This window comes from Malaclemys terrapin, chromosome 4 (assembly GCF_027887155.1).
Source record: "Malaclemys terrapin pileata isolate rMalTer1 chromosome 4, rMalTer1.hap1, whole genome shotgun sequence".
Classification (NCBI taxonomy): domain Eukaryota; kingdom Metazoa; phylum Chordata; order Testudines; family Emydidae; genus Malaclemys; species Malaclemys terrapin.
Genome location: NC_071508.1, coordinates 133612970 through 133640699, shown reverse-complemented (window position 1 = coordinate 133640699; position 27730 = coordinate 133612970). Strand labels below are relative to the sequence as shown.

Below are 27730 nucleotides of genomic sequence, written 5' to 3'. Positions count from 1 at the left end.
AAAAATATGGTTCATATTGATGTGGATAGATTACTTTTACTTACATGCAGCATATATACAGAGGATGTTTACAGCAGATTGCAATGCCAAATAAATTAAATGTGAATATTCAAAATATGGTAGAAAAACCCCCTTTAGCTATTATTTAGAATTTATAAAAAACAAGTTGTCCATATATTTCCCTATTAACAACTGCAGGAGACCAGGAATAGCAACCTGGTTCTATAAAATGTTGAAAAAACTTTTAAACCTTCCAAAAATATTGGGGGTAAAGTAAATAGTTATTAGGTATAAATTATAGTTTATAAAAACAATGGTAAACCTGAGCAATATAGGGAGTTGATAAAGAATTGTATGCAAGTGATAGAAACATTTATAATTTTTTTAAACTATGGATGTTGGAAGAATAAGACTCATTCTGGGCTTGCATTTGCACTGTTTTGCTAAACTATCTTGCAGTTTTGTATTTCTTCCATTATACCATTGTGTGTGGGTTTGTTTTTTTAAATTTCAGTCTCCCATTCTACCTTAATTGAAAAAACACCCTTTCATTGACAGCTTACAGTGAGGTAAGTAATCAAAAAATGACAAATAGCAATAGAAATTATTTATATAGTATCATGGGTGTGCATGAAGCTTTACAAGCAGATAAAGAGTGCGACAGATCTCCAATGGAGCTATGACAATTTACACCAGTTTATGATATGCCCCCCATGTCCCTGTCCCAGACATCACACAGAAATTTAAATTACTACATAAATATTTGTTATTCCAGCAAATGAAGACAACCCAAATTCTCTTATTTAGAATTTTTAAAAAGAAGCTCAATCAAGCAATGCTGTTCTAACAGTTGTATCTGGAAACCAAATTGGTTTGTTTTCCAAAGTGAAAAAAGTATTCAAGGCTAAACCTGATGTGCTGCTAGAACTGGAGGGCTATTAAGGAAAAAGGTAATACTTATGCTTAATTCTGTGATGAATGTTTCAGTTTGCATAGTGCGACAGGTAAACAGAACAGCATAGCGTTTTGTACATCAGCAGGAATTATAAATACACTTAAAGCCATGAAAATACACAGTGCCCCCATGCCCCTTCAATTCAGTGGAAGTTTTGCCACTGACTTCAGGGTGTGAGAATTTAATACATAACATAGATAATAGCAGGTGGTAAAATTCTTGATTCACTGAATTTACAGTACATATAATTTAATAGTTAAGAGTTTTTTCGACACTAGTTTCTGCCCTTTGAAATTTGGAGATTTCAGTAGTTAACCCTTCTTAGGGCTTGTTTACACTTGAAAAGCCGCAACTGCGCCACTGTCGCATATCAATGTAGATACTACCTCAGGCTTCAGCTGACAGGAGGGGTTCTCCCATAGCATAGGTGACCCATTCCTCAAGAGGCAGTATTAGGGTTGATAGAAAAATTCTTCCATCGACCTAGCGCAGTTTACATCAGGATTTAGGTCAGCTTAACCATGCTGCTCAGAGCTGTGAATTTTTCTCATCCTTGAGCCACACAGCTGAGTTGACCTAACTTTTTAGTGTACACCAGGCCTTAGTTTCTAAGTGAAGCATGACTAAAAATGATTGTTTATGCTGACTTCCAGTAAACCTTTTCCCTCAACACTAAGGATTGAGAGGTAACATTTTGTTCGCTTTCTGTAACAGTAGCTTTCCACTTCTATACCCTTGATAAAGAGCAAGTTTAAATGTTAGTAAAAAATTTATACATACAATATGTGAAACGCATTCTGTTTATATAGAACCAGATTCTTAGATTTAAAAAGTTTGATGTCAAATTGTGTTAACACTGAAGTTTATTTTTAATTAATTAAATATTCATAATGCTATGCTAGTCGTGAGTTCTACTAAAGCAAAAAATAAAAAACAAAAAACCCAAAACCAAACAACCCTTGCCCCCACACACCTTTTCCCAATACAGTACTTAAGAATAAAGTATGGGCAACTTAATTTGCTCTCTGGGAAAAGAGAAATTTAGCAATTTAATAAAGTGCACCAATAATACTCTGACTATATAAACATGTTTTAAATAAAGCTTTTTCTTAGAGCTGCCATCATGCTAAGCATCCCCCTTTAAGAAGTTGCAAGTTCTGTTAAACAACAACAAACAACAACTGAGCAATAAATACTAAAAACAAATTAATTTTTCCACTGTTAATATTAGGGAACTGTCCGCATAGAGTTAAATTATTCCCTGTATCACTTTTCAGTAAGGAATACAATATGTTTAAGACCTTTATGAACTATAATTCTACATGCAGTAAAGATAGAAAATAACCACAAGAGGAAAGGCTACCTTGATCAGTGCTAGGCTACAAAATGGGCACAAACTGGGAGCACACCAGCTCATCTAAGAATAAATAATTACCCAGGGTTCTTTGGTTCACTGTCTCGTGAACTTCCTCCCTTCAGCTTTCTAACCAGCTTCTCACTGCTGCGTCTAATTGAAGCACGGAGCTTGCTAAAGGAACCACTGCGTTTTAAAGATCCAGTGCCATCCTGAAAAAAATTTGAACAAATGTGAAACTGCAACAGCTTTTGCCCCTTCCCTACAGCTGAATTAACAACAACAACAACAAGTATAGTCAAAATACTTATGTTCTATTACTATTAGGTAATAGTGCCAAATTATATAAATATTTTAAAATGCCATATAAATTTTATTTTATCAAGAAGATTACTGTCAGCATTCAGACTTATCAGTGCCTACTTATCAAAAGGATTTCAGAAATATGAAAATCTGTTCAATTTATGGTTAACTATGATTTATAACAGTTAAAAATAATTTCAAAGCATACATGATTCACAAATGCATACCAACACCTTCGTCACCACCACCATAACATTTCATGTTTACGTTGATGCAGTCACATGGGAAAGGTGAGAGTACAGTATTCAAGCAAAAGCATTCTATCGAGGTCTGAACGAACAAACTATTTTGTTCAACTATCTAGGCCATGTGCACTAAACATATTTAGTGAATTCTATAAGTTGAGTTTATTAAAAACTTAGGAACCATTTATGATCAGAAAATTATATATATTTAAATTCTTATATTTCAGTTTTACTTTCACCATGTTTCAGAAAAATATAAAAAGATGAAATGACAGCTTTCCACACATTACATTCACATTTTATGCCACAAGTTTCTAACTCTTAAGTACAGATATCAAATTTGCATGCTGAAGAATTATTGTTTTCTCTTAAAAACCAACAGTTTAGTAAGATAAGTAACCACTTGCTACTTCTAGAAATCCTACATGGCTACTGTTTGAAAGGAAGGACTGTAAAAGGAGGAAGTACTACTAAGCAGACAGAGACAGACATCAGTTGGAGTGAGTTTATTAGAGAAAGACAAATACACAAATCACTGAACACCAAGATTAGTAGAGAAAAGCATAATTGCCAAAATTTCACACAAAGACTAAACAGCAATGCTACTTTAGAATAATCATAAGTGAAGACATCCAGAGTTCCATATTGATGTTAACCACATTATAGGTCTCTAAATACATTTTAAAGCACTTGGAGCACATGCCTTACTTTTACGTTTTATTCTGTAAAGGTCACCATCATGCTATTTTAATAATACCTTGTGTGATACTTTTAACTACCTTTTTCATAGTGAACAGCTACTTATAAAGTTCATTCTTACTTTTTACTTAAGTATTACACAGCAAATGGTTGTAATAACACATTTTGTATGACTAGATACATATCTAGCAAAGCTACACATGTACAGAAATAGGAAACCGAATAAAAGACACTAGCACTGAAGGAATGGCCAGTTTACAAGGAAGTGTAGCTCTGACAAAAATCGTAAGGGATTTGCTAAAACACAGCAGTCAGTACTGAAGAGAGAAGTTAAAGCTTGAAGATGGTGCACGCCCGTCATGCAGGAGACAGTATAAGAATCACAAAAGGCATCTAGGCCTGTCAGACAGAAATGGAGAGAGAAAAACTGAATGAAACTGTTGGGAAAAGTTCAACAGTTTTCAATTTTGAACAGTTATGTTTACGGTATTTCTAGGTCATATGCTGGAGGTCTTTTTTTAAATTAAAGATTTGGGATTGCACCTCTAAGTGCTGCCATTCACAGATCCTTGTAATTACCCAAAAGATAGTTGTTTGTTTAAATACTTTAACCTATTTCATTAACATGTATCATACAAAAATTACCAAAAGAGATCCAGTCTTTTATTAAATTAACAAGTAATTAATTAATTAAAGTAAATAAGAAAAAAGCAGATTTTTAAAAACCAGAAATTGCTTTTATATTATAAAATCATGTGTAATATATGCAAAGGAAAGAATGATTTTTTTTCCAATTGAAAAGAATACAAAAACCAAAATAAAAAGGAAAAATGTAATACAAGATCTAAAAGAAATGAACAGAACAAGGTGCATTCATTTAAGCTTTAACTTCTGTCAAGAATTTTTTTCTCCACAACACTAAAAACGAAAAGGGTTTCTCTTACCCCTCCAAACAAAATTCCATCTACTTCTTTGAGGTAATAAGAATCCATGGAACTATTGATGTGTTATCATGCATATATTTTTAAAAATTAAAATTCATAAGGAAAATACTGTAACGCAAGTTTCCACACACTGCCCTGCCGAATGGACCTCTATGTTGAACTGAAAGAACAACTACCTCGTCACTTCTGTAGGTAGAATTCTTAGGCTTTCCATTCTCAACTCTGGGAAATGGACAAGGATATCAATTAAGATTTTTGTTTAGTGATGATGGCATCTCTCCGTAGGAAGTAGAGTGAATACTAATAAAAAATATTTTACAACAAGATGCCCTACTACCAGTAATTGAAAACTAACTGGGAGTTGCAATCAAATCTTCACCTGATGACAGAGGTCTATTATCAAATTAGATTTTATATTTTGTTTAGAATTACATAAAGACCTTTCAGATAGAATGATTCAAGAAGTGCTTATGGAAATTCAGCAGCTTTGAATCTGAACTCTATTTTAGATACATGATTCCATGAATAAAAAGTCAAATTATTCCTTGTATCTTAAAATAGGTATGTTCACATCAACAGTTCTCAAGTTAGCTGGCATTTCAGCTTTATACCCACTATATAAAAAATATCCTTGAGTTTTTGAGACAGACATGGGGCAAAAGCTCAGGTTTATCTGGAAAAGTCAGTATAAAAACATTTTTAAAATGTTTATGAAAGCAATTCTCTAACAATTTCAAATTGTAAAATTTTAAAACTGATAAAAAGTTACGAGAACAGTGTATTGTTCCATAAATATTTGCAAGTTTTAAAAGTGTTCGTATACAATATACATTACATCAATTTTACTAAACAATGTGTGTCTTAGTATTTAGCTATAGATTTGTTAAAAACAGACTTGTCAGTTCCTCTAGGACACTACCCCAAAGTGTACAGTTCTTGTCTAAGCTATACTACATGTGGGAAGTTACTTTAATTGCAGTATCCTCTTATTGTGTATACCCTCACAAAATTAGTACTCCTGTGCACTGCTGGTCAAAAACCGCAGAAAATTTCTCAAATTTAAAAATAATTTCAACTACTCTATAAATTGCGCTATCCCTAACCCTAACACTGTTTTGTCTGACAGCCAAGTTCTTGAGCCAACTCAAGAGTACAGATGCACATCCAGAAAGTGGTGGTTTTTTTTTTTTTGTTTTTGTTTTTTTTAAACCAAAACAGGCATTTTCTTTGGTCTCTGTAAACAAATTAAATTGCCTATGATAGAAATTCAATAGTACTTCCTGTCTGAGAAGCAGAATATCTGTGTGGAGAGAAGAGATAAGGGAAAGATAACACCACATCCTACAGGTACAGAAAAGAACAGCATTAAAATAAGGTAGAAAACAATGCTGGGAAGTTTCCAGTTTCATTTGTGTTTGAACAAACTCTCTCAAGTGAGGAAGAAAATGTGGACTGTGAATAGTTCCACGTATATCAGAAAAAGTGATGCCACATTTTTTAAATGAATGGTGCAATTCCCAGACTTTGTAAAAATCAACACTTCCTTAATTCTGGTCCCTAAAGGCAAATTAATTTTTTTAGGTCAACAGATTTTTATCAGTTAGGTTTCATTCAAATATTGACCTAGAAATACCATTTTGTATCTTTCCAGAAAGTTCTTTATCATTCCAAAACCTGCATGCTTGTTTTAATTAAAAGCAAACAGTAGAAAAAGGTTTTATTCACTTAGAACACACAAAGGCATGCAAAGTACGGCAGAAATTAAGGGAGGAGTACAGTACACAGTTCTAATGCTGAGTGGACAAAATTAAGATAAAAGGAGTTACCAAACTTATTTTGGGGACACTAATGATGCAACATTAATTATTCACAACAGATGCTGATTGATTGTCTTGGCACAGAGAATACCAATGCCAACAAAATGCCATTTGATAAATGACAAAAGCAACCAAAGATGGAGAGAACATTCTCCGTGCAAACTCAGCAAGTGTAAGTTTTTACGAAGTTGGCTTTAGGATCCTAAAGCTTCTTACAAGTGACTGGAAAACTGTGGTAAGAGAAATGAACTTTAGAAGCATTCTAGTTTATAAAATAGGATAAACACCCGAAAGCAAAAGTAAAAGTAGCCAGACAAACCTATCACTACAGCAATTTGGCAAAATGTATCAGTGCTTTTAGCAGAACTATAGTTTATAGTGAATTAACAGTTTGCCTGCCTGCACTAAGTACATCCCCTTGGCAGCAACAGAATACACAATAAGAAAGTCAGTAACCGGAGCAAACAAAATTAAGTAAACAGTATACCTAAAAGCATGAAAGACATAACAAAGGGTAGAAAATGCACAGTTAATCACACATTACAAACAGATCTATTTTTAAAAGTTTTTGTTGTTCTAACTCATGACACAGGTATTATGTTAGGTAGTGGAACAAGACATCACAAGATAGAATAAGGCCTCACTTCAATCATAAATTCTAAAGGAGTGCATGGGAAGTGGAGATATACATTTCATTTAAAAAATGTATCTTTGCTGTCAAGTTGCCATGAACCAGCATGACAGCACATACAAAAGCAGATTATGGATCACCCTTCTTCCATGACTGGAAACAAAGTTACAGATCATTCTCTCTGACAAGGTTGGGAGAGGGGTGACTGGGTTGTTTTTAAGTCTTAAACTGATTATTTTTATTTACTTTAAAAACCACTGATGTTTTAATATTCCTAATTCCATAGTGGCACCTGCTGGACACATTTAACCTACAGGCAAGGATGATATAAAGAGAGCAAATAAGCAGAAGTAAATTAATTGCCCGTTTACTGAGGAAACCACAGACTAGGGATTATGCACCCAACAAACACCAGGACACTCAATCAGCATTCAGATGCTCATAGTTAAGCCCAGCTGCTTGAAATTCCTACAGAAATTTTACTTTTCACAACAAAAAAATTGTGGACAATTTAAAAGAGTAGCAAAATGTAAAGAATTTACTAAATACAAGATCTTATTCTTTAATTCTTAATTCTGCAGAATTATGAACTGTAAAGTAGATGAAGTAGGAAAACTACTTTGAAAACACAATGGAATGACAACTGGACAAAGAAGTTCCTGTTATAGTGGTAAATTTTCTAGACTATTTTCTTCAACTGTGTACTGTACTTACCCCATTCCATTCTACGCTCATACTCACTTCCTCGCCTCCATCAGGGCCACTTTCGTACTTTACCACATCTACATTGAGGCTTTCTCGGCTTCGCCTTTTTTCTATGCTCTCGGGGTCATTTAGCACTTCAGCAACTCTCTGTTTGTGAACATTGTCAAGACCCTGTGAGGCAGGCAAAGGGGGAAAAAGTGTCTTACTTACTCAATATAGGTTTTAATAATGTATAGTATCAAATATGCATGGTAACCAGATTAACGAAAAAATCAGTGATACATTTAACTCACTCGGAACTTAATACAATTTTCAATACTTATAACTGATCTAGTACAAATATCAATGCAACATAAAGCAAAGCAGTTGGACTCAGCACAGGCCTGGGAGTTAGGAGACTTGGGGTTCTTCTCCTGATTGTCAGTGACTTACCTCAAGCATTTCACATATCTGCTTGGTATTAAGGTGCCTGTTAGATCACTAACATGGAAACACATGCTCTTTTTTCCTTGGTTTCCCCAGATGTTAAATGGGGTTAGTAATGTTTATTTATCTTTGTAAAGAATATGGAGTTCATCTTTAAAAAAGTCCTAAACAAAGTTTCATTTAAAAAACCCAACCGACTGTGGTATAAGCTTTCTATTAAAAAGTGTTCTCATGTGCTGAAATTTTACAAGTAATGAATTTTATTATGAAAATTTAATTATAACCATAGAATAGGATCAAAGTAGAGATGGAAGAGAGGGACTTTATTGATTCCAATCTTTTGCCAGTGCAATATAGAGTTTCCTGATAAAGGATGCATCAGGTGCATGTTCTGAATTTCTAAAAGGATTACTCAAAGAAATATAAAGTATGTTAGATACAAAAAACTACACTAAAAATATTAAAGTTGCTAAGACAACAAATCATGTCAGGAAGTGCTAAAAGTACAAAGTGATGTTTGTTGCTCAGCCAGAAACAGAACCCAGCTCAGTACATTTGTCACAAGAGAACATCCCTTCTCTTCTTGCAACTTTTTGCATCATTCACTGTCCACCTTGGGCAGTGAATGAAGCATGGGTCAAATAGTATATAATCACATAAAGATTATCATAATATACAAACACAAGGAGGCTAAGTCACACAGAAAACATTAATTTGGACATTTCTTAATTTTGAGTACTTGCACGTTTTAACTGACATTTTAAAAGTAGCTTTTTGTACGCAAATGCCTAGTTTTTTAGAAAAGTAAACTGAAGAAACAGAAATTCCATCAAGTGGAACCATAATGATGCCCTGTATGGGACACTAACAGGATTGAAACCCAAGACCTTTAAATAAATTACACAAGGTATGTCTACACTACGAAATTAGGTCGAATTTATAGAAGCCAGTTTTATAGATATCGGTTTTATACAGTCGATTGTGTGTGTCCTCACATAAAATGCTCTAAGTGCATGAAGCCGGCGGACTGCGTCCACAGTACCGAGGCTAGCATCGACTTCCGGAGCCTTGCACTATGGGTAGCTATCCCACAGTTCCCGCAGTCTCCGCCACCCATTGGAATTCTGTGTTGAGATCCCAATGCCTGATGATGCAAAACAGTGTTGCGGGGGGTTCTGGGTACATGCCGTCAGGCCCCTCCCCCAGAGCAACGGCAGACAATCGATTTGCGCCTTTTTACCTGGGTTACCTGTGCAGACAACATACCACGGCAAGCATGGAGCCCGCTCAGCTCAGCTCACCATCACCCTGTCATCTGGGTGCCGGCAGACGTGGTACTGCATTGCTACACAGCAGCAGCTAATTGCCTTTTGGCAGTAGACGGTGCAGCATGACTGGTAGCCTTCATCGGCTATCTGGGTGCTGGCAGATGTAGGGCTGCATTGCTACACAGCAACAGCCCCTTGCCTTTTGGCAGTAGATGGTGTATTACGACTGGTATCCGTCGTCATCGTACTTCAGTTCAATCATCGGCACCTGAGCAGACATGCTTTGTCTCCTGGAGACTCAATCCTGCTGGCAGTCCGATTGAACCGTCTTGACGATGATGGCTAGCAGTCGTAGTACAGTATCTTCTGCCAAGCACCCAGAAGATGCCGAGGGCTATCAGTCATGCTGCACCGTCTGCTGCCAGCTTAAGATGTAAAAAATAGATGTATTCATTTGCTTCCCCCTCACTCCGTGAACGGCCTGCTAAACCCAGGGTTTTGAGTTCAATCTTTGTCACACAGAATGGCCCCCCCCAGTTGTTTGTGTTTCTCCCTGATGCACAGCCACCTTTGTTGATTTTAATTCCCTGTACGCCGTGTCGTCAGTCGCCCCTCCCTCCCTCCGTCAGTTTCGCGCCTTTTTTCAGACCAGATGCCATAGCACTGGGATCATGGAGCCCGCTCAGATCACCACGGCAATTATGAGCACTATGAACACCACGCGCATTGTCTTGGAGTATATGCAGAACCAGGACATGCCAAAGCAAAACCAGGACCAGCCGAGGAGGAAATTGACATGGACACAGCCCTCACACAAGGTACGGGCCACAGCAATGTGCAAATCATGGTGTTACTGGGGCAGGTTCATGCCATGGAAGGCCGATTCTGGGCTCGGGAAACAAGCAGACTGGTGGGACCGCATCGTGTTGCAGGTCTGGGATGATTCCCAGTGGCTGAGAAACTTTTGCATGCGTAAGGGCACTTTCAGGGAACTTTGTGACTTGCTTTCCTCTGCCCTGAAGCGCCAGAATACCAGGATGAGAGCAGCCCTCACAGTTGAGAAGCGAGTGGCGATAGCCCTGTGGAACCTTGCAACGCCGGACAGCTACCGGTCAGTCAGGAATCAATTTGGAGTGGGCAAATCTACTGAGGGGACTGCTGTGATCCAAGTTGCCAGGGCAATCAAAGACCTGCTGATATCAAGGGTAGTGACTCTGGGAAACGTGCAGGCCACAGTGGATGGCTTTGCTGCAATGGAATTCCCAAACTGTGGTGGGGCGATAGACGGAACCCACATCCCTATCTTGGCACCGGAGCACCAAGCCACTGAGTACATAAACCACAAGGGGTACTTTTCAATGCTGCTGCAAGCCCTGGTGGATCACAAGGGACGTTTCACCAACATCAACGTGGGATGGCCGGGAAAAGTACATGATGCTCGCGTCTTCAGGCACTCTGGTCTGTTTCGAAAGCTGGAGGAAGGGACTTTCTTCCCAGACCAGAAAGTGACCATTGGGGAATATTTGGGGAAACCGTTGGGGAAAATAACCGTTGAAATGCCTACCATGATCCTTGGGGACCCAGCCTACCCCTTAATGCCATGGCCCATGAAGCCGTACACAGGCAGCCTGGACAGGAGTCAGGACGTGTTCAACTACAGGCTGAGCAAGTGCCGAATGGTGGTGGAATGTGCATTTGGACGTTTAAAAGCGCGCTGGCGCAGCTTACTGACTCGCTCAGACCTCAGCGAAAAGAATAGCCCCATTGTTATTGCTGCTTGTTGTGCGCTCCACAATATCTGTGAGAGTAAGGGGGAGACATTTATGGCGGGGTGGGAGGTTGAGGCAAATTGCCTGGCTGCTGATTACGCGCAGCCAGACACCAGGGCGGTTAGAAGAGTACAGCAGGGCGCAGTGCGCATCAGAGAAGCTTTGAAAACGAGTTTTGTGACTGGCCAGGCTACGGTGTGAAACTTCTGTTTGTTTCTCCTTGATGACCCCTCTGCCCCCCTGACCCGGTTCACTCTACTTCCCTGTAAACCAACCAGCCCACCTTTCCCTCCCCACTTCGAGCACCACTTGCAGAGGCAATAAAGTCATTGTTACTTCACATTCATGCATTCTTTATTAATTCATCACACAACTAGGGGGATCATTGCCAAGGTAGCCCGAGAGGGGTGGGGGAGGAGGGAAGGAAAAGGACACACTGCAGTTTAAAACTTTAACACTTATTGAAGGCCAGCCTTCCGATGCTCGGGCAATCATCTGGGGTGGAGTGACTGGGTGGCCGGTGGCTCCCCCACCGTGTTCTTGGGCGTCTGGGTGAGGAGGCAATGGGACTTGGAGAGGAGGGCTGTTGGTTACACAGGGGCTGTAGCGGCGGTCTCTGCTCCTGCTGCCTTTCCTGCAGCTCAACCATACGCTGGAGCATATCAGTTTGATGCTCCAGCAGCCGGAGCATCGACTCTTGCCTTCTGTCTGCAAGCTGACGCCACCTATCATCTTCAGCCCGCCACTTGCTCTATTCATCCCGCGATTCAGCCCGCCACCTCTCCTCTCGTTCATATTGTGCGTTTCTGTAGTCTGACATTGACTGCCTCCATGCATTCTGCTGTGCTCTTTCAGCATGGGAGGACATCTGGAGCTCCGTGAACATATCATCCCAAGTCCGCTGTTTTCTCCTTCTAATCTTTGCTAGCCTCTGCGAAGGAGAAACATTTGCAGCTGGTGGAGGACAAGGGAGAGGTGGTTAAAAAAGACATTTTAGAGAACAATGGGTACACTCTTTCACGTTAAATTTTGCTGTTCACATTACACAGCACATGTGCTTTCGTTACAAGGTCGCATTTTTCCTCTTATATTGAGGGCCTGCCGGTTTGGTGTGAGAGATCACTCACGCAGTGCCAGGCAACAGAATTTGGCTTGCAGACAGCCATGGTAAGCCACAGTCTTCTGGCTTTTTTAACCCTCATAACATGTGGGAATGGTTTCAAACAGTAGCGCCCTCATTTCCCATACCAAGGACCTGTTGTGTTGGCCATTTAAAATGGGTTTTCAATGTAAAAAGAGGGGCTGGGGTTTCCGGGTTAACATGCAGCACAAACCCAAATACCCTCCCCTCCAACACACACACCCAATTCTCTGGGATGGATCCCTTCACCCCTCCCCACACCCACCGCGTGGCTAACAGCAGGGAACATTTCTGTTCAGCCGAGCAGGAACGGGCACCTCTGAATGCCCCCTTAATAAAATCACCCCATTTCAACCAGGTGACCGTGAATGATATCGCTCTCCTGAGGATAACAAAGAGAGATAAGGAATGGATGTTGTCTGCATGCCAGCAAACATCGGGACCATACGCTGCCATGCTTTGTTATGGAATGATTCCAGACTATGTGCTACTGGCCTGGCGTGGTAAAGTGTCCTACCATGGCGGAAGGGATAAGGCAGCCCTCCCCAGAAACCTTTTGCAAAGGCTTTGGGAGTACATGAAGGAGAGCTTTCTGGAGATGTCCCTGGAGGATTTCCGCTCCATCCCCACAGACATTAACAGACTTTTCCAGTAGCTGTACTGGCCACGATTGCCAGGGCAAATTAATCATTAAACACACTTGCTTTTAAACCATGTGTAATATTTACAAAGGTACAGTCACCAGAGGTCCCTTGTGTGCCCTCAGGGTCTGGGAGCACGCCTTGGGTGAGTCAGGAGGTTACTGGTTCCAGGTCCAGGGTGATAAACATATCCTGGCTGTTGGGGAAACCGGTTTCTCCGCTTCCTTGCTGTGAGCTATCTTCATTGTCATCATCATCATCATCATCTTCCGCGTACCCCGAACCCACTTCCCTGTTGCGTGTTTCTCCATTGACGGAGTAAAAGCACACAGTTGGGGTAGTGGTGGCTGCACCCCCTAGAATGGCATGCAGCTCCGCGTAGAAGCAGCATGTTTGCAGCTCTGCCCCAGACCTTCCATTTGCCTCTCTGGCTTTGCGATAGGCTTGCCTTAGCGCCTTAATTTTCACGCGGCACTGCTGTGCGTCCCGGTTATGGCCTCTGTCCTTCATGGCCTTGGAGACCTTTTCTAATATTTTGCCATTTCATTTAATGCTACAGAGTTCTGCTAGCACTGATTCGTCTCCCCATATGGCGAGCAGATCCCGTGCCTCCCGTTCTGTCCATGCTGGAGTTCTTTTGCGATCCTGGGACTCCATCATGGTTACCTGTGCCGATGAGCTCTGTGTGGTCACCTGTGCTCTCCACGGTGGGCAAACAGGAAATAAAATTCAGAAGTTCGCGGGGCTTTTCCTGGTCAGTGCATCTGAGTTGAGAGTGCTGTCCAGAGCGGTCACAATGAAGTACTGTGGGATAGCTCCTGGAGGCCAATAACGTTGAATTCCATCCACACTACCCCAAATCCGACCCGCAAAGGCTGATTTTAGCGCTAATCCCCTTGTCGGAGGTGGAGTAAAGAAACCAGTTTAAAGGGCCCTTTAAGTCGAAAGAAAGGGCTTCGTCGTGTGGACATGTCCAGGCTTAATTCGATTTAACCCTGCTTAAGTCGACCTAAACTCGTAGTGTAGACCAGGGCACAGACATCTACTACTTGAGCTAAAGGTGTAACTAACTTACTGCACTAGCAGTCTGTAATCCTCTATGTCCATCAGTCACTAGAGGGGGACATAACACTTCACCAGTGGCTTACCCAACTCTTTCAGACAGCACACAGAAGTCTGGAATCAAAAGCCTGGGTACTATTGCTGTCTCTGGAGGGGAGTGGGGTTTTAGTAGTTACAAAGAGCACAGAAAAACATACACCTCTACCCCGATATAACGCGACCCGATATAACACGAATTCGGATATAACGTGGTAAAGCAGCGCTGGGGGGGGGGGGTCAAAGCAAGTTCGATATAACGTGGTTTCACCTATTACGCGGTAAGATTTTTTGGCTCCCGAGGACAGCGTTCTATCGGGGTAGAGGTGTAATAGTTTTGGCACATTTATTCTAAAAAAGTAGTGTGAATTCTCCCAGCACAGCTCAAGACCATGATTAAGGCTGCGTGTCTGTCACGGAGATCACAGAAAATGTGTCTTTCCATGATGTGACTTCTGCAGCAGCCAGCAGCAGCAGTTTCAGTGTGTGGGAGGGGGCTCAGGGCTGGGCAGGGTTTGGGTGCGAGGCAGTGCTTACCTGGAGGACGGCTCCCCAGCTCCCACCAGCATGTCCCTAAAGCTCCTAGGCAGAGAGACCAGGGGGCTCCACACACTGCTTGCAAGTGCCGCCCCCAAAGCTCCCATTGGCTGTGGTTCCTGGACAATGGGAGCCGTGGAGCCGGCACTTGTGGTGGGCAGCGTGCGCTGCCCCCCTGGCTGCCCCTCCCCATACGAGCTGCAGGGACACATGGAGCCAGGTAGGGAGTCTGCGAGCCTCGCCTCTCCTTCCGCCAGCAGGGGTCCCGGGCCGCACGCCGAACTCCCCCTCCCCCCAGCACCAGCGGCGCCCTGTACCATCCCCCCCAGGGCATCCCCCCGGCCCAAGTTTCAATTAGGGGTATATAGTAAAAGTCATGGACAGGTCACGGGCCATGAATTTTTGTTTACTGCCCATGATTTTACTAAAAATACCCGTGACTAAAATGTAGCCTTAACCATGATATATGGCCATAAGCTGCCACACTTGCAGACCCCCGTGTAGGAGTGTGCTGGGGCAGGAGGTGGAATGTTAGGGGAAGTGGCTGCAACACTCTGCAATTCTGGACTGTGAGCCAACAGACTGCTGTAAATTAGAGCAGCCACAAAGCAGCTTTAACCTATTCCCGGGGCTGCACGAGCCCCCGAGGCAGCCCACAACCCAGAAGGCATATATGTGGCTTAAAGAGCCACGAGAGAGATGCAGTACCAGGTTCTATTTCCAGTTCTGACAGAACAGAATAGGTGCAACCTCATTTACCCAAATATAAGATGAGGAGAATTATACTTTACTGCTTGACTTACTCAATAAGAAATGCAAATTGCACAAGACTTCATTAGTCCATGGAAGAGATAAGACTTGAAGCATAATCTTTTCCTGGAGTCCAGCACATCTACCTCAGCAGTGAAAGTAAACTGAAACAGGAGGGGGCACCCTCAGCACACTAGCCAAGGAGAAGTGTTGCTGCCTCAAACCTAGGAGGAGAGGGGGGAACTATCTCTACTTTTAGCATAAGATGGTGGCTGTGCCAACTCTGTTTCCCCTTTACTTTAACATGTTCCTTCATCTAGACCAACAGGGCAGTGACAGGTGCTGTTAATGTATCAACCACCACATCTGAAACTTTGTACGTGTGAATACAGCTGGCACATTTTGGAGCTCTATGGGACTAGAGCATGCGCCATACAAATGGAATATTCAGGGATTTCAGCTGCAAACCTTTAAGAAGCTCTATTGAGCATGTGCAAGGGGTGATTTTCAGATGCTTATTACTAAACCATATCTGGGTTGATTTCTCTGGGACATCAAAAGGCATTTCTTTGATCCCAGAAGGAACTCCCTACCAAATGTTAAATTCTGGTCCAAAACCTGAAGGGCTCTAGAGCTCTTCAAAGAAATGATTGGAACTCTGTTTTGTCAATAGTTTAAAAAAAAAAAAATACTTTCACCTAACCATATTCTCAAAAACAGCTGAACACTTTGTGCTGAAACATTTAAAAAAAAATGCAGCCTGATGTAGTGAGAAAGCATAGAAAAAAAATTCTGCCAGACTTTAACCATTCGGGCCAAATTATAATGGTGGTTTATAATACTAAGTCTTAGGCAAACAACTATAGGCCTACCTGCCAGTTATGCCTATAATTCCTTATACTCATTGCCATTTACCCTAGTTAATTATGTCATAACTTTTCTAATATGCATGTAATCACATGAAGTGATATTAACCAAATCAGAACTAAACACCAAGTGAAAGTTTTGTTGCTCAGGAGACAATACACATACAGAGAGATTATTCATCTTGTGCAGTAAATGGAGTTGTTTGAGATGGGTGTCCCTGTGAGTGGTCCACTTCAAGTGCACTTGCACCCTGTGCCTTTGATAATAGATTTTTGGTAGAGGTGCCCATTCAGCCCGCCCATGCACCCCACACATCCTCATCCTCCAATAAGAGGCTATATGGGCTGCATAGGCAAACTGCCCTCAACTCCTTCACCACCACGAAGTTCCATAAGGATGACTCCAAAGCAGAGGGGAAGAAGGCAGGTATTGGAACACCAAAAGAAGGACACATCTCCAAGAACTCCAGTTACTACACAAGCAGCGTAACCTGTCCTTCTTTAAATAGTGTCCCTCTGGGTGCTCAACTTCAGGTGACTCCAGATTAGTATTCCCCTAAGGAGGCAGAAGGTTCAGTGCAGAGTCCAATACAGAAGAGAACTAACTTGCCCACAAATGCAGCTGATCTTTCCGCAACACCAGGACGTAACAATCAAAAAAGGAGTATGAAACAGAAGACCAGTTTACAACTCTACATATGTCTACGTCCTTAAGTAATGCAATTGATGTAGAAAGTGCTCTTGCAGAATGTGCTAAATCTCTTGAAGGGGGTTGGACATGAGTTCTATCATACCAGTCTTAATACAACCAGAGATCCATTTTGACAACCTCCATTTCGAAATTACCAAACCCTTGTTCGTATCCATTATAGACCGAAATGAGATTTTTCTAAATGGTTTGGTCCTGTCTAGGCAGAAAGTTAACATGCTCCTTACATATAGAGTATGGAATATAGCTTCTTGACTAATCTGATGTTGTTTTGGGAAGAAAACCAGGAGATAACTGGTTTGATTAATTTAGAATTCTGAGGACACTTTAGGTAAGAATCTTGGATGGGCCTATAGCGACACTTTCTCTCTGGAAAACTCTGTAAATGGGGAGAGACTGACATTAAAGCCCTCAATTCTCCTACTCTTTGGGAAGAAGAGAAGAGATCACTATCAGACAGGCTGTCTTCATAGATAAATCTTACAACAAACATGTAGCCAGAGGTTCAAACGTATGCTTCATAAGGTCATTAAGGACTAGGTTCAGGTCCCAGTTAGGAGCAAGGTTCCTGATTTGTGGGGACATATTTGACAAACATCACAGGAATCTTGCTGTAGTTGGGTGAACAAAGAGAGAAACCCTCCATGGGTGTGTGAAAGCCTGTTATTGGTGCTAGGTGAACCTTAATACAATTCACAGAAACGTCTTCCATTCCAACAGGTAATCCAGTACCCTATGAAGAGGAGAGTGAGTTGATGAAATATGACGACTGTTACACCAAAGATGGTATTGTTTCCACAAAAAGAAGAACAGGAGTACTTGTGGCACCTTAGAGACTAACAAATTTATTAGAGCATAAGCTTTCGTGGACTACAGCCCACTTCTTCGGATGCATATAGAATGGAACATATAATGAGGAGATATATATACACACACATACAGAGAGCATAAACAGGTGGGAGTTGTCTTACTAACTCTGAGAGGCCAATTAATTAAGAGAAAAAAAAAAAAAAAAACTTTTGAAGTGATAATCAAGCTAGCCGAGTACAGACAGTGTGATAAGAAGTGTGAGAGTACTTACAAGGGGAGATAGTCAACGTTTGTAATGGCTCAGCCATTCCCAGTCACTCTGAAACTTATTGTTTCCACAGTATTTCTTGTAGATGGTTTTCTATTATTTAATAAAACTTGTTGTGTATTTGAGGAACAAGGTCTTGTAGCCCCAAGAATCATCCAATCACAGAAGTGTAAGACTGGAAGGGACTGAAATCTGTCTTCTACTCTAGTCCCCGCAACTCAAGGCAAGACTACATGGTAACTAGACCATTCGTGCCAGGTGTTTGTCTAACCAGTTCTTAAAAACCTGCAATGATGGAGATTCTACAATCTCCCCAGACAATTTGTTCCAGTGCTTAGCCACCCTGACAGTTAGGAAGTTTTTCCTAATGTCCAACCTAAACCTCCCTTGCTGCAATTTAAGTCCATTGTTTCTTGTCCTAACCTCAGAGGTTAATGAGAAAAATTTTTCTACCTTTTATATACTTGAAAACTGTTATCATATCCCTCTGCAGTCTTCTTTTTTCCCCATACTAAACAAAGCCATTTTTTCCCATCTTTCCTCGGAGGTCATGCTTTCTAAGCCTTTAATCATTTTTGTTGCTCTCCTCTGGACTTTCTCCAATTTGTCCATATCCTTCCTGAAACGTGGCGCCCAGAACTGGACACAATACTCCAGCTGAGGCCTTATCCAGCGCAGAGTAGAGCAGCAGAATTACTTCTGGTGTCTTGCTTACAACACTCCTGCTTATACATCCCAGAATGATTTTTGCTTTTTTTGCTACAGTGTTACACTGTTGACTCATATTTAGCTTGTGTCCACTATAACCCCTACATCCCTTTTTGCAGTACTACTTCCTAGGCAGTCATTTCCCATTTTGTATGTGTGCAATTAATTGCTCCTTCTAATTGGAGTACTTTGCATTTCTCCTTGAATTTCATCTTATTTACTTCAGAACACTTATCCAATTCATCCAGATCATTTTGACTTTTAATGCTATCTTCCAAAGCACTTGCAACCTCTCCCACCTTGGTATCATCCGCAAACTGTGTGTGTACTCTCTATGCCATTACCTAAATCATTGATGAAGATATTGAACAGACTCAGATCCATCCCTGCAGGAACCCACTTAATATGCCCTTCCAACTTGACTGTGAACAACTGATGACTACTCTCTGGGAATGGTTTTCCAACCAGTTATGCATCCACCTTATAGTAGCTCCATCTAGGCTGTATTTCCTTAGTTTGTTTATGAGAAGGCCATGTGAGACAGTATCAAAAGCCTTACTAAAGTCAAGATATACCACATCTACTGCTTCCCCCCATCCACGAGGCTTTTTACCCCATCAAAGAAAGCTATTAGGTTAGTTTGACGTGATTTGTTCTTGACAAATCCATATTGACAATTACTTATCACCATCTTCTAGGTGTTTGCAAATTGCTTGCTTATTTGCTCCATTATCTTTCCAGGTAATGAAGTTAAGCTGACTGGTCTGTAATTCCCCAGGTTGTCTTTATTCCTCTTTTTATAGACTGGCACTCTATTTGCCATCTTCCAGTCCTCTGGAATCTCTCCAGTCTTCTATGAGTTTTTGAAGATAATCACTAATGGCTCAGATATCTCCTCTGTCAGCTCCTTGAGTATTTTAAGATGTATTTCATCAGGCCCTGTTGACTTGAAGACATTTAACTTAAGTAATTTTTAACTTGTTCTTTCCCTATTAAAGCCTCAGATCCTACCTCATTTTGACTGGTGTTGACTACGTTAGACATCCAATCACTGCTAACTTTTTTGGTGAAAATTGGAACAAAAAGTCATTTAGCACTGCTGTCATTTCCTCATTTTCTGTTATTGTCTTCCACCCCTCATTGAGTAATGGGCCTACCCTGTCTTTAATCTTTTTCTTCCTTCTAATGCATCTGTAGAATGTTTTCTTGTTATCCTTTGTCTTCACCTAGTTTAATCTCATTTTGTGCCTTGACCTTTTTAATTTCGTCCCTACATGCTTATGTTGTTTGTTTATATCCATCCTTTGTAAACGGACCTAGTCTCCACTTTTTGTAGGACTCTTTTTTGAGTTTCAGATCACTGAAGATCCCTTGGTTAAGCCACAGTGGTGTCTTGCCATACTTCCTATCTTTCCTAAGCAGTGGGATAGTTTGCTCTTGTGTCTTTAATAATGTCTCTTTGAAAAACTGACAACTCCCTCAAACTGTTTTTTCCCCCCTTTAGACCTGCTTCCCATGGGATCTTACCTACCAACTCTCTCTCTGCTTGGAACCTCAAAATCCATAAACTGGGGTGAAGTGTTTGACCTGCATCTTGAGTCAGTAAGTAAGGACTGACTGGAAGCTTCCAAGGAGGACAAGAGGGGACTCTGATGAGATAGGGATACCAGACTTGTCCTGGTCACTTTTTGGAAGTTTTTGGAAAGTGTAGGGGACAATTTCCTGGTGCAAGTGCTGGAGGAACTAGGGGCAGAGCTCTTCTTGACCTGCTGCTCACAAACCGGGAAGAATTAGTAGAGGAAGCAAAAGTGGATGGGACCCTGGGAGGCTGGGACCATGAGATGATCGAGTTCAGGATCCTGACACAAGGAAGAAAGGAGAGCAGCAGTATACGGACCCTGGACTTCAGAAAAGCAGACTTTGACTCCCTCAGGGAACTGATGGGCAGGATCCCCTGGGAAAATAACATGAGGGGGAAAGGAGTCCAGAAGAGCTGGCTATAATTTAAAGAATCCTTATTGAGGTTGCAGGAACAAACCATCCCACTGTGTAGAAAGAATAGTACATATGGCAGGCGACCAGCCTGGCTTAACAGTGAAATCCTTGCTGATCTTAAACACAAAAAAGAAGCTTACAAGAAGTGGAAGATTGGACAAATGACCAGGGAGGAGTATAAAAATATTGCTCAGGCATGCAGGAGTGAAATCAGGAAGGCCAAATCACACTTGGAGTTGCAGCTAGCAAGAGATGTTAAGAGTAACAAGAAGGGTTTCTTCAGGTATGTTAGCAACAAGAAGAAAGTCAAGGAAAGTGTGGGCCCCTTACTGAATGAGGGAGGCAACCTAGTGACAAAGGATGTGGAAAAAGCTAATGTACTCAATGCTTTTTTTGCCTCTGTCTTCACGAACAAGATCAGCTCCCAGACTGCTGCACTGGGCAGCACAGCATGGGGAGGAAGTGACGAGCCCTCTATGGAGAAAGAAGTGGTTCAGGACTATTTAGAAAAGCTGGACGAGCACAAATCCATGGGGCCGGATGCGCTGCATCTGAAGGTGCTAAAGGAGTTGGCGGATGTGATTGCGGAGCCATTGGCCATTATCTTTGAAAACTCATGGTGATCGGGGGAGGCCCCGGATGACTGGAAAAAGGCTAATATAGTGCCCGTTTTTAAACAGGGGAAGGAGGAGGAGGATCCGGGGAAACTACAGGCCAGTCAGCCTCACTTCAGTCCCTGGAAAAGTCATGGAGCAGGTCCCTCAAGGAATCAATTCTGAAGCACTCAGAGGAGAGGAAAGTGATCCGGAATAGTCAGTATGGATTCACCAAGGGCAAGTCATGATTGACTAACCTAATTGCCTTCTATGAGGAAATAACTGGGTCTGTGGATGAGGGGAAAGCAGTGGATGTGTTATTCCTTGACTTTAACAAAGCTTCTGATACGGTCTCCCACAGTATTCTTGCCAGCAAGTTAAAGAAGTATGGGCTGGATGAATGGATTATAAGGTGGATAGAAAGCTGGCTAGATTGTCGGGCTCAAGGGGTAGTGATCAATGGCTCCATGTCTAGTTGGCAGCCGGTATCAAGCAGCGTGCCCCAAGGGTCGGTCCTGGGGCCGGTTTTGTTCAGGATCTTCATTAATGATCTGGAGGATGCGTGGACTGCACTCTCAGCAAGTTTGGAGATGACACTAAACTGGGAGGAGTGGTAGATAAGCTGGAGGGTAGGAAGAGGGTAGGATACAGAGGGACCTAGACAAATTAGAGGACTGGGCCAAAATAAACCTGATGAGGTTCAACAAGGACAAGTGCAGAGTCCTGCACTTAGGATGGAAGAATCCCATGCACTGCTACAGACTAGCGATCGAATAGCTAGGCAGCAGTTCTGCAGAAAAGGACCTAGGGGTTACAGTGGACAAGAAGCTGGATATGAGTCGACAGTGTACCCTTGTTGCCAAGAAGGCTAACGGCATTTTGGGCTGTATAAGTAGGGGCATTGCTAGCAGATCGAGGGACATGATCATTCCCCTCTATTCGACATTGGTGAGGCCTCATCTGGAGTACTGTGTCTAGTTTTGGGCCCCACACTACAAAAAAAGATGTGGAAAAATTGGAAAGAGTCCAGCGGAGGGCAACAAAAATGATTAGGAGGCTGGAGCCCATGACTTATGAGGAGAGGTTGAGGGAACTGGGATTGTTTAGTCTGCAGAAGAGAAGAATGAGGGGGGATTTGATAGCTGCTTTCAACTACCTGAAAGGGGGTTTCAAAGAGGATGGATCTAAACTGTTCTCAGTGGTACCAGATGACAGAACAAGTAGGAATGGTCTCAAGTTGCAGTGGGGGAGGTTTAGGTTGTATATTAGGAAAAACATTTTCACTAGGAGGGCAGTGAAGCACTGGAATGCGCTACCTAGGGAGATGGTGGAATCTTCTTCCTTAGAAGGTTTCTCAGGTCAGGCTTGACAAAGCTCTGGCTGGGATGATTTAGTTGGGAATTAGTCCTGCTTTGACTAGATTGGACTAGATGACCTCCTGAGGTCCCTTCCAACCCTGATATTCTATGATTATAACCCTGGTCTGATCTTGTTCAGAACCTTCAATAATATCAGCATTGGATACACACAGAGAAGTCCTTTTGTCCATGCTATGACAAATGCATCTCCTAGCAATACAGGATCAAGACCCCCTCTGGAGCAATACATGATGTATTTTCAATTGGCTGCTGTGGCAAACAGATCTGCCTCTGGGAACCCCTAACTGAGAATATCATGTGAGGGACTCTGGTGTCTAGTTCCCATTCATAAATAAGAAAAACATCTGCTGAGACAGTCTGCCACGGTGTTTTGAATACCTGGGAAGTAAGAAGCAGAGATGACTATGCAGTTGGTTGTGCAAAAATTCCAGAGTTTTATTGCTTTGGCACAGAGAGATGGGGAATGGTGCTCCTCCCTGACAGTTGATAAGAACAGATTTAAAATTTTTATTAAAGTTAATGTTTAAAATTAAATATACACAAGTTAAGAGGGAAGATACTGTACATCTGGGGTCCGGCTTGAGTTATTTGGGATTACAGGTATCAGTTACAAGGATCACGAGATACATACATATCACATAACCAGCATAGACCCAGATTGGGGTGTGGAAGTTTTTAAAGCATCAGTGGATAAGTGGGTTTGGGTACGCCACCCAGGGAATGTATAAAGAGTCCAAGTCAGTATCAGTGTAGCGAATAAGTACATGGGTGGGGTGCATCCTGTGGTTCATCAGGGAAGGAAGTGGGTTATTTCCCTGGTCAATGGTCTTTAATACACATGCCACGTTGTCTATCATTATCTTTACTGACTTCAATCTGATTAGAGATAGAAAATTTATGCACACATTTTTGACCATTCACAATTCCAAAAAGAATATGTGGAGAAGCTGCTTTTACAGTGACCATATGCCCCACCTCTTCTGAGATCCCAGATGTGCCTCCCCAACCCAAAAGCAAAGCACCTGATATTATCGCCATGGTAGGGGGAGATCTGAATGAACAGAAGGAACACCTGTGCAAGTGTTGGTTGGATCCTTCCCCCAATTGAGTAAGTGTGGAATCCGTTGGGGAACAGACAATATTATGCCTATATTATGTTTGCTGGGTTTGTAAACCATTCCTGTAGACCTTGGAGATGTAACCTGGTATAGTGCACTACAAAGACACATATGAGCATGTGTACCAGCAGTTGAGGGCAATCTCTTACTGCAACTTGAGTACTGCCCTGAATCCTTGAGATGAGGTCAGCTAGTGCGAGAAAGCCACTGGAGGGTAAGTATACTCTGTCAATGAATCCAGAAAAGCCCTATGAAATATAGACACTGTCATGGAGTCAAAATAGACTGTCTGATTTGAAGGCCCAGACTATGAAACAGAGAACACATGATCTTTATTGACTCCAGCGCCTCCTGATTGGCTTATTAAAAGGCAGATCCTATCATCTAGGAGGGCGGCTACTATTACGAGAAAATTAACACCACCCTTGGTGCCAAAGATAGTCCAAAAGGAAGTGCACTGTATTGGTAGTGTTTGCTGTTGATTAGGAAATGAAAAAACATTGTGTGAGGAATGAATAGTGACATGAAAATGTGGGTCTTGTAGGTCGAGGGTCACAAACCAATCTAATTCTAACAATGGAATTATTACTGCCAATGTCACCCTCCTGAATTTTTGCTGTTTTATGTATCCATTTAGTGACCTGAGGTCTAAAATCAGTCTCCACCCTCCCTTCTTTTTGGATATCAAAATATTTTAAGGAGAATCCCATTCCTCTATACTGCACAGTAACTGGTTCTATTGCTCCTAAACTTAGAAGTGAGGTCACTTCTTGTTCTAGTAACTGATCATGAGAGAGGTCCCTGAAGAGGGACGGGGATGGGAGGAGGGATAGCCTGGAAATGGATAGTGTAACCAGAAGTTATGGCTTCCAAAACCCTTTTGTCTAAAGTTATATGCTCCCACACATCCTGAAAATAGGAAAGGCAGCATCCAAAATGAGGGAGGTGGATAGGATGTTGTAGTTGTATAGACCTGTCAACTGGATGATTGAGACTTGACCAAGCCGTACAAATTGTCACTTGGAGGACATGGATGGCTAGGAGAACGTAGATGTAGCTGATAGGGATTTCTTTTTTTGAGTACCTAGGTCTCTTGACCAGGGGTTGAGAAGGTCTACGGCATGTTGAATACAGGGCTGGGTGTGCTCTTTGTGTCACCTGAAATCTACTGCATTTCCTCTTATTTACATGAGTATAGATTCCAAAGGATCTCAGCGTGACTCTCAAGTCCTTTAAAAAGGTATCCGTCGAGCCTGCAAAGGGCTTGCGACCATCAAATGGGAGGTCTTCAACAGTACTTTGAACCTCTGTCGGAAAGCCCAACATCTACAGCCAAGACACTCTTCTCATGACCACTGCAGCTAATATAGACTGTGCTGCAGTATATGTTGCATCTAAGGAGGCCTGGTGCGATGTCTTCATTAGCAGCTGACCCTCTTGAATGGTGGCTTTAAACTGGCTACGATGTTTCTCTCACAAACGCTCAATAAAGGAATTACACATGTTGTAATGTAAGTAGTCGTACTTGGCCATGAGTGACTGATGGTTCATTATTCAGAACTGAATCATGGCTGACGCATAGATTCAGCAGCCAAAAACAGAGTCTCTTATGGTCCTTGTTGTACGGGATGGACTTAGAGCTACGTTGCTTACCTCTTCATCAATGGCCTCTACTACTAGAGAGTTTGGTGCTGTGTGAGAGAATAGAAACTCTGATTCCCAGGCAGGAACCTAATACTTTTTATCTCTTGCAGGTAGACAGTGTCCAAGTTGGGGTTTGTCAAATAGTCTTAGTGAGCTCCATAAGAGCTTCATTCACTGGAATGGCAATTCTCATGGATGATGAAGTGTGTAAGAGATCTAGGAATTTATGGGGCTCTTGAAATCTCTCTAAGGGAATCTGAAGCCTGTCAGGAATTTGCTTCATCAGTCTGAAGTTATCTCCCATAGAAGGTGATGGAAATATCACAGCTTCATCAGGTGAAGAGGAGGAAATATTCATATGAGGTGTCATCTCCTTGTCTGTCCTTGCTTCTTGCGCCTCCTCTTCCTCTGCCATGGGTGGTGGTACAGGGGGCTGAGGAAAATTGGTCCTTCTCTGTTCCCTCCAGTGGTGTGAAGACCCTATTGCGAATTGCTGGCAATAGAATGACCATGGATCCCAGCAAGGCCACTGGCGGGGCCCAAAGATATAGGTGGAGGCATCTGTGTTCTTGTCATGGGGGTGTCCTTTTAAGGTCTATCCTCTTGTAAAAACATCAGTGTAGGAGGGATAGTGATGTGTTTTAGAATAGACAGGGAAACTTTGCACTGAGATGTGAGAATCTGAAGAGTTCACTCCCACATACTACCCACTATTGTAGTAATCTTTGTACAAAATATGCCTTGTGCAGTATCATTTGAAAACTAATAACTCACGGGTCAATAATATCATGGCAAGATGTGTGTAGCAATATTATCTGAACAGAAGCTGGAAACATGACTGACATGTTTACCAGACAAGTCTGGGAAGAGGGTAAACCTGTTCCTCAAAGACAAAGGACAAGCTAACACCTCTAGCCAGGAGTCATCAAAGTTGATTGACAATCACCTGTCAGGGGCAAGAACAGATGGATCTACATTTTAGCAAGGAACAATATGGAACCTCTTTCCCCATGAGATTCCATGTCTCCGTCCTCACAACAGAAAGGAACTTTATTTAGGAGTGACCCGCAGGAAAATGTGTTTTAAAGGGTGACTGGACTATAAAAGTGAGGGGTAAAACCACCACAGGTTCTCTCTTCTTTCTCACCCATTTAAGACAACTAAGAAACCAGTCCTTTGACTTTGGGGAGCGGGGCAGTATCCTGACCTGAGAATTTGGTCAGCAATGTTGCTGGAAAGATGTGGTAAGGATTTTACCTTGAACGAAGTCTAATTTAAGTTTTAGATACTAGAAAGCTAGTTATCTTTATTTCTCTTGTAACCCTTTCTGACTTTAATGCCTTATACTTGTACTCATTTCAAATCTCTCTCTTGGAAGTTAAATAAACTTGTTTTATTTTTTAATCAAAACTAATCCAGTGTTGTGTTTAAACTGAAATGTTTGGGCAACTATTGAATATTGACCCCTTACAGGGCCAATAGACCTATAATATCTGAACTGTCCAAGAGAGGGCTCGAATGCACATTTTAGGAAATTCAGGACTAGGAGTGTGTTGGGGTCACGCAGCAAGAAGTAACCAAGGCTCCTGGAAGCCAGAGAGTTGCTGGTGTGCTGCTGAAAGGCTGCTGTGGTCAGAGTTGCTGGATCAGGACTGCAACTATACACAGACACTCAGGGTTTGACCTGCATGCTGTTTGTCTGTTTGAGTGGCCCTGTTTGGTAGCTACCACAGCAAAGCATTGTGAGGCACCCAAGGTTTCAAGGCAAGTGGTATGGACTGCAACCTGGAATGTGACAGGTACCTGAACACCTGTGTTACTGATGGTAAAGATTGGCCCAGGAGAGACTTGGTGAAGGGTGGCTTCAGTACTGATGTAGCTGACACCACGTGCTGGGCACCCAGTAGCTCGTCAGTTACAATTCCCTCAGTACCGTCTGAGGTCTAGCAATCCTTGGTACAGCTGACTTCCTCAATATTGGTACTGAGCGTTGCTCCTGGACGGGCTTATAAGTCTTTTCACCCATATCTCTGCCAGTTAGGGTCTGACTACCCAAACTTGGTACCGAGTCTGCCTTAGATTGAGTTTTTCTTCTTTGCCTTTGCACTACCAGCATCACTCAGAGCCTACATGGAACTCCTCTTGGGACCTGAGTTCTCCATAGTCCTCTTGTGTCAGTGACCGAGATCCTCTTGCAAATTTACTCCCTACCTCCTTCTGTATATAGGAAGATGCAGATGAGGACTTTGGTGCAACAGAAGTACTTAGTGCCACAGTACTGTCTACCTCTCTCAGGGTTTATGGTGACGAGATCTTGATGTGGACAGAGCAATAGCAGTACTGGGAGCTCTATG

At 42.0% G+C, this 27730-nt stretch overlaps 1 protein-coding gene across 6 annotated transcripts in view; it reads right to left on the bottom strand.

The window, feature by feature from the left end:
- Positions 1-27730, bottom strand: part of KLC1 (kinesin light chain 1) — a 126985-nt gene that overhangs the window by 45430 nt on the left and 53825 nt on the right. For 3 of the 6 annotated variants that reach the window (XM_054027448.1, XM_054027446.1, XM_054027449.1), the window contains exons 13-14: positions 7663-7824; positions 2391-2521 (exon numbers count right to left, since the gene is read on the bottom strand). In XM_054027448.1, the coding sequence (XP_053883423.1) occupies positions 2391-2521; positions 7663-7824 (293 nt within the window). Of the gene's footprint in view, positions 1-2390; positions 2522-3348; positions 3956-7662; positions 7825-27730 lie in introns of those variants that run through there. The other 3 variants (XM_054027447.1, XM_054027450.1, XM_054027451.1) reach the window with 2 other exon arrangements.